Source organism: Bos javanicus, chromosome 11 (genome assembly GCF_032452875.1).
Source record: "Bos javanicus breed banteng chromosome 11, ARS-OSU_banteng_1.0, whole genome shotgun sequence".
Taxonomy (NCBI): Eukaryota; Metazoa; Chordata; class Mammalia; order Artiodactyla; family Bovidae; genus Bos; species Bos javanicus.
In genome coordinates this window covers 58424363-58432339 of record NC_083878.1, presented here as the reverse complement: position 1 = coordinate 58432339, position 7977 = coordinate 58424363, and the positions used below count along the sequence as shown (strand labels likewise).

Sequence of the window (7977 nt, the reverse complement as noted above, 5' to 3'; positions counted from 1 at the left end):
CTTTTAGGAGGATCTCAAAATACAAGCCAAATCTAGAATAAAACAGAATGAACTTTCTTTACTAATATTCACAAATATTGTATAAATACTACCTTGCAATAAAAACATCAAGACTTGCTAGATTTTTATATAAAATGTTGTATTCTCTTTAATTTTTAAGGACAATTTCTTGTACAGGTTTCTCTTAGGGATTTATTATCAGGGATTACTTTTCTTATTTACAATCATATGTAAGAGGAGAAAATAAACTTTGTGAAGAATAGCTCAATATTTCAAATTACACTGAGTTGGAGATAATTTCAAACTCAGTACTTTGTCTGAAAACATTTTCATTAGCTCTTAAGTTTGGGTTGTGGAAAGATTTGGAATATATATCATAAAAGAGCAAATTATATTTTTCAACACTCATGCTGCTGCTGCTAAGTCACTTCATAACTGGTAGTAAAAAGGGCAAAGTCTTCAAATGCTTGTTAAAACTTTCTTTTGAGAAAGTAATCATGTAAAATTGGATATTAAGATGACACAGAGCCAGAACTTTACCTCTCTTTACTAATTTATTCTAGTAACAAGGCTTTGGCAGTCTCACAATCTTTGTACTTTTTAATTAATTTTACCAAATAAAGAATAATTGGCATCCACCATTACTTATTAACAAGTTGGAAATTTGTGACTATTTTTCTTCTCTAAATACATTCCTATCTGTGATCTTTAAAATACACTGACTCCAAACTTACTCTCATGAAAATAGTATAACACGAAACACCTTCATTTGAGATGATTGTTACAGAAAGGGAAAATTCTCAGAACCCAAATCTCCTCTTTTTATTTATAAATATTTGCATCACTTAGTTTTGGATTAGTGTAACAAGAATCCACATTATGTCTTTGGGGGTGACAACAACACTGACAAACAGTCTCTGTTATGCTTGTCATCATGTTATTGCTAAATCACCCACAATATCATGACCTGATTTTAGTTACCAGGGAAAAGCTAAAACGTGGAATTTAAGTTTCATTCTGATTACATACATATAGCCAGCACTTAAAAAACCTTTGAAAATGATCTATGTCCAGTAATTAAAAAAAAAAAAGAAAGGAAAGGAGGAAGTAAGGAAGAAAAGAAAGGAAGGAAAGGAGAAAGGAGGGAAGAAAGGCAGGAAGGAAGGAAAGAAGGGAAAAAAGACATCTTTTAATGCCTTAATACAATTACACAATAGGCCTGACATTCTCTATGCTGGTATAATAAACAAGTGGCAAGTAACATAGAAACAGTTATCCCTGTGAGATCCCTGTTGCATGCTTTAATTAAAAGTAAAAAATATACAACAAAATCAACCCTTGGGTAAATTGCTCTTTGGTTTAAATCTTCATTACCTCCTGGAATTTTGGTAAAATCACTTTGTTTTTAAATTAAGCCAGCCCCTCCTTTACTAGATTACAAAGTCAAACAACAAAAACCAGACATAAATTTTAGGATGAAAAGAGTTTTGTTTGTGTGTATGTGTGTCTGTAAGTCCAACCCCTATACACAACCTGTTTAAAAAAAAAAAAAAAAACAGATGCTTTAACATAGTGCTTTATTCCAACTTAATCTCATCCTTGAATGAACTTCCTTCAAGTTTCAACCATTTAAGGAAAAAGAAAAAGAGCAGTCAATTTCCTCGTGGTTGTAATTTAATTAAGTAACCTTGCACACTGAGCAAAACCCAAAAGCAAAAGGGTCATTAATCTTTCTAGTGATTAGAGACACCTCTAGAGCTTCAAACATTTACCTCTCCTTCCCCGCAGTGGAAATGCTTTTAGGAGGATCATGGTTCATACCTCACATTCCCTGGAGCCAGAGATGGTATATGTGCAGGGCCCAGATCCATTAACCGATATATCCATGGTCTCAGAGTTCGTAGGCTTGTAGTCCACATAATACTCCTGTAAAGGGGAATTCATTTGTCTCTCAGACTCTCTGGTCTTTTTCCGCCGCCTCTTCATAAGAGAGTGTTGCTGAAGTTGTTTCATGCTGGCTGGGTAGCGTTTCCAAGACACATAGATTACCAAGAGGATCATAGCCACTGAAAGAAAGAGAGCCACGCTCCCTGCAATAATTTTGTGGAATGAAACATGCTCATACTCTTGCTCTGTGCCAGGAATCTGAAACCCCGGGGAAGGGCTTGGTGTTTCAAGGGTGGACCGGCTAGGGTCAGATTTCAAGGTTGTAGGTTTAGGGATAATCAGAGGCTTCTGGGGAGTTTGGGGTACCACGTGTGATTTTTCTGTGTTGACCACTTGGACTTCAGAGCAGATATTATATGTTTCCACTGCATCACTAACCTTTTCACCTTGCATGTGCTTAGGTCCTGCACATATCATGGTGCTTTCCTTATTTCCTTTGAAATTCTTAAGCCAATAAAATAGAGGACAAATGCTCCGACTGCATTCCCACATATTCCCAGACAAAGTGATGGATATTAATGATATCCATGCATTGACAGTTTCCTGTGAGATGTTGGTAAGCTTGTTGGAATCCAAATTCAATTTTTGCAAATTGGGCAAACATTTAAATGTGCCTGGCTCAATTCCTTGGATATCATTCCCTGATAAATCCAAGTTGTGTAAGGAACTCCAGGTCCATGTCAAGCCTTGGCTAATGGAGCGAATTCTGTTCCATTGTAAGTAAATTGAACGGAGGTTGAAGAGACGTGGAAAATGAGCAAAGTTGATCTTGGAAAACTGATTGTGCTCCAAGTGGAGCTCTTTTAACTTCAAAAGGCCAGCAAAAGCATTTCGCGACAAGCTTCGAAGACGATTATAGCCCAAATCCAAAAAGTCAAGATTTCGACAGTCTTGAAAAACTCTGATTGGTACAGTCTTTAATGAGTTAGATCTCAAGTGCAAAATGATAAGTTTCCGAAGGCCTTTAAATTGTTCAGATTGCAATGACTGAAGCTTATTGTAGGAGAGGTCCAGACTGCGCAGATTGGGAACCGGGTGAAATGTTTTATTGTGCAGATAGGTAATTTTGTTGGAGCTTAGAATTAATTCTTTCAGTCTACGGATGCCTTGAAATGCATCTTCATCCACTGAGCTAATGTAATTATGGTCAAGATAAAGCCATATAAGCTGGTTAAGGCTGGCAAACTGATTGGATTTGAGTTTCTGAATGCTGTTGAACCTTAATGATAAGCCTTGTGACCCTCCAGAAATGTTCTCAGGAATATCTGCAAAAGCATGAGACTCACAGTACACAATTTTGCCATCACATCTGCAGTTCTTTGGGCAAGCTCTCTGAGCCCCCGTGAGCATAACAAGCAGCAGTGTAGGAAGTAGCACTAGCACCACACGCATGCCTCTCAGCTGCGTAATTAAATGGAAACCTACAATATTAAAAAGAAGACAAATGCACATTGTAAAGCTATTAATGTAAATCACTACCAGCTTACCAATATCAGGGGCATCTCATCTAGTGTAGTAATGGAACAGTTGATTTAAGAACAATGTATTTGACACTTAAAGCCTTATTTTCTTCAGTATTGCATGCTTACTATTTAGGTTTCATTCTTTCTTCCTTGATTTCCAAATTGCCACAGTGTCATAGAACTAAGAACAGCTTCCTGAGTTTCAGGAGTTCATATGCACATCAACACTGGAAAACATCCATCCTATCTTATCATATAATGACAACATTTAATGACATCTACGTTTGGCTAGTCACTCTGTTAAACACCAGTACCAAAAGGAAGAATATTAAGTCTTCTGGTAATGGGAAAAATGTGACTTACTAAACCCTATATTTGAACATCTTTCTTAGTTGAGCAAAGAGGCTGTGTTTTGGCAAAGGAGCTTCGGTAAATTGTCAAGGTAACCCAAGTTTGCCCAGCTTGAAATTGCATCCCTATTGCATAATGAGGTAACCATATAGGAGCTCTGACTGGGACCAGTATACACAACCAATGAAGTGTGGTATGCAGACTAGTAACAGTGGGGAGTACTGTCAATGTATTAATAAGCATATAAGCTCTCAACATTCAGGAAGAGATTCCTATTAAGGTTCTCCTACCCAGTGATCACCAGCTGAGAGTCCTAACTACTGATAGCACAGAATGCTCCAAAGTTATGATTATCAAATTTCTATTAAATATTTGCACAAAATACAAAATAATCTTGTGAAGTACTTGTTGTTTTTATTATATGCTTAACACAGATGCTTTTCCAAAAGAGAGAACAGCAGACTACTAACCTCTCCCATCCCAAACTGCTCAAATTTCTCACTGACTTTTTTTCTCCCCTACCTTCATTAACTTCAGAAAATCTGCAAAGTTGAAATCTATTGGCACTGATGCTGCATTTCCAAGTCATAGCATGTTAAGGGACTTCTTTCCTCTGTCAACAGTAGATTTATTATTTTTTAGTGGTGAGAAAAAAAAAGTACCTTGTGCTGCAGTATTAATCTTAAATATTCATGTTTTTAAACTACAGGCAATCAGCCAAATTCTTAATTTAAGAAAAGAAACTCTTTTACTCAACGAATTAATTTATTTTTTTTAATCTGAAACCCCATCTTGCTCTCTGTCCTCTTGCCAGCTACAGACTCATTGAAATACATTCCAGCTCTCCCAGACAGGAGAAAGGGGTGGGGGGGCGGGGGAAGCCAGCCACACTTGAAAAAATAAGACTGGCAAATGACTGCTGGATATTTGGAAGCTGTGTTGAGTATTCATCCTCAAAGATAAAACAAGCCCTTGTGCGACCTCTGATAAAGTAATGACCCCACCCCTACACACACGCAGTAAAGTGTTGACAATCTTCCTGACAGCAACCAGAAATACAAGCGTGGTTAATATTATCAAGAAATAGAAGCAAATATATCATTTATCTCATGCTCAATTCCCAAGCAAGGATATGCATACGGAAGAAACAGTCATAAAGATATTTCTCCAGAGTCTGTTTAAGTCCGTGTTATGCATTTACAGTTTAAAAAAATAAAGGAAAATGATCTAAAAATATAATAGCAACTATAGTGAGTCAACTGGCAAACTCCAAGGCTGCCGCTTTTTGCCTGTTTTGATGTTTTTTTATCAGCTAATGCCACGACTGAGAATAGGAAGCCAAGAGGATCAGCTTTGCTAAGAAGGAAACAACAAAAGTTCACTTACCCATCCTTTGTCATCCAAAACGGATCCCCCCTCTCTCAGCGTTCTTCTTATTTGGTCTCTCGTGCTGAAACCACCACCACCTTCATGACACAGTGCGGCTGTCATTCACACAATTCTGATCCCGCATGTGAGCTAGTAGCCCCACACAAACTTCCCCGGAGAGGACAGACAAAAAAAATATATATATATGTACATGAAAAAAAATTCAGCATGGGGTGGGATGGGGGGCAGGGAGGTGGAAGCAGTAGGGGGGTGGGGGAGGGCCTCTAGGCTCTGAGCATCATTGTGTAATTCACCAGAGATCCATCAGCAGTAACTGGCAATCTGTGCAAAAGAGCTACAGCCCATCTCGAAGGTAACCAACTTCTCTGTAAAAAGAGAGGAGGAAAAAAAAAAAAAAAGAAAATCTTCAGAATACCTGGCATTCCTTATTGTGCTGGCTTTTGCCATTCCCAGATAAAGCAATTCATCCTCTGGATTTTCAGTTCTTCCAGCAAGTAGGCCTCCTGTGCTGTATGAGACCCCAGTTTAAAAGCTATGCAGGCTAGGTTTATCCATTTAGCTGGTCAGGTTTAAAGTGTTTTGTAGCTGTGCTGAGAGGCAGCCCTTGTCTAATTCAGAAGGCTTTCCAGAGACTGATGATGCTCAGAGCTTGTTGGTGCTAATGCTTGAGTTTGTGATACACTGAGTGCCCTCCGCTGGAGAAAACAGATTGCACATTAAAGACGGGAACAAGTGAGCCTGTCAGTGGTGTGCAGCCTTCCCTCTCTCAGAAAGGGAAATTAAAGGCACAGGATCACTTTTTTTTTCCCCTCTGATAATATATATTATGAAAGGTTTATGCCAAAGAGTTTATTCAGTGATATCAAATATTAAGTAAAATACTGCCTCTGTAAATATTAAACAATTAGTAGTTTTTAGTTACTTTGACCTGATATTTTTCCTGTATGCATCACAGGGGATATATATTTTTTAACAGTAGAAATAATTTATTTTTTTATTTTTGTTGATGTTGGTTTGTTTTAAATACACATCTTTTTTGAGCAAAACACAAAAAGAAATAGTCTCTTTTTAGCTGAATTACATTTATTTTTATTCAATAACTTCATTCAGACTGTTGTTCATTATCCATATATCCATCACTTTCTTGATTGTTCATATGGACAAAGAGTTCAACAGAAAAAACAGCCTAAACTGAATCTCATCAGCCATATATGTAGAATTCTAATGCATAAGGCCTGAAATTAATAGAGACTTTTCCCTTAAGAATCATTCATACTCAAGGAAAACTATCACTTTCAAAGATAGTTACATTAAAAAAATTAGACCTAACTTTTAAATTTCCAATTTTTGATAATAAAATATATTCTTAATTTTGCACGTTTATTAAAGGGGCTAGATCATTACTTTCAAAAGTGTAAATTTTTAGCCTTAAAACAGTCTTTTTTAAAAACTATATTACCAAATGTGCAGATAGCTAAGAGAGACTAAATTTTAGAAAAGAGAAGAATTCCAGTTTGACATTGTTACTGCAATCACTTTTTTTTTTAAACTTATCTATATCTATAATGCAAGTTTCCCTAAGAATCAGTTATAATGGACAATGCCAGAAAAACCAAACCATGTGAGATCATTGGTGTAGTTCTCTAAAATTTGCAGAATATTCTCAGAATTATGGGGATAAATAATATAATACCTGAAATATGTATTTTTTAAACTACACACTTTCCTTAACTTATACTAAACTTTGAAAAAAAAATAGTGTAACTCATCATTTCCATTTTGTTTCTATTCTTGTTTATTCCAAAATCTTATGGCAGATAATAATTTTAGGAAGAATCTAGAATATTGACCCAACACAAAATAGAGACTGCTAGATAACATTGCTAAATTAATTTAGCAGGTATGAGAGGTTTAACTGAATTTTACATAAGTATCTAGAATTGCTATAGATCATTGAAAATGGATAGCTTTAGAAATAGTCTTTGATTTTAAGTTGTTTGCCAAAATATTAGTAAGGGATGCTTATTATATGAATAGTATATATTATTTAATTCAGATTTATGAGCAAGGAATATCAGGCCATTGCCTAATTACAAAGATTTCTCAAGGAACAAATAAATCCTTTTTTCATTAATTAAAACTTAAATTCCTATTTTAGAAAGGTATACCTTTGGTTTAAGGCTTAATACTTATTAAAATGCAAATGAACACTGAAAGGGAGATTAATAAAAATTATATATGTTTCTAAGAAAATCAACATAGATGATGCACATATAATTTGTGTGGTTTACATAGGAATCCAAATTTCACCTAAATACTCAATGATAGAGGATTAGTTCAGAAAAGTTAACATATTCATGAATTAGAACACATGCTGCCATTGAAATTGAAACAGTTTGTATTTGCTAAGAGGAAATGATGACCACAATGTATGAAATAAGAAGAGGAGGGGCAGAGACCACAAGCACTGTAGGATAATGTTAGGGATTTTATTTCTGTACCCATTTTTTATTTGCATAGGCACAAAATAAAGCAGATTTTCCTGGGAAACTAATTTTTACTTTGTTTTATTGTTTATGATTTTTCATCTATTTGTATTTTCTGTTTTTTTAATATAATGAATATGTTTTACCTGAGATGTGTATATATGTGTATGTGTGTATAAATTTTTCTTTGTTTGAATGAAAGATATGAGAACAGTTTTGATAGTAGACCAGAAAAAACCTCACGATGTTACCCACATTTATGATGTAATAATCAACCAAAATGTAAGTTTTGTTTGAAGTACTAAGATGTGTATTTTCCAAAGGAGATACTAGACCATAGG

General features: G+C 35.5%; 1 protein-coding gene across 1 annotated transcript; it reads right to left on the bottom strand.

Moving 5' to 3' along the window:
- Nucleotides 1-797: 797 nt before the first annotated feature.
- Nucleotides 798-5914, bottom strand: LRRTM4 (leucine rich repeat transmembrane neuronal 4). The gene is made up of 2 exons (XM_061432733.1): nucleotides 5148-5914; nucleotides 798-3368 (listed from the first exon to the last, which is right to left on the bottom strand). The coding sequence occupies exons 1-2, from the start codon at nucleotides 5149-5151 to the stop codon at nucleotides 1816-1818; spliced, it is 1557 nt and encodes a 518-aa protein (XP_061288717.1). The 5' UTR covers nucleotides 5152-5914; the 3' UTR covers nucleotides 798-1815.
- Between the last annotated feature and the right edge of the window lie 2063 nt (nucleotides 5915-7977).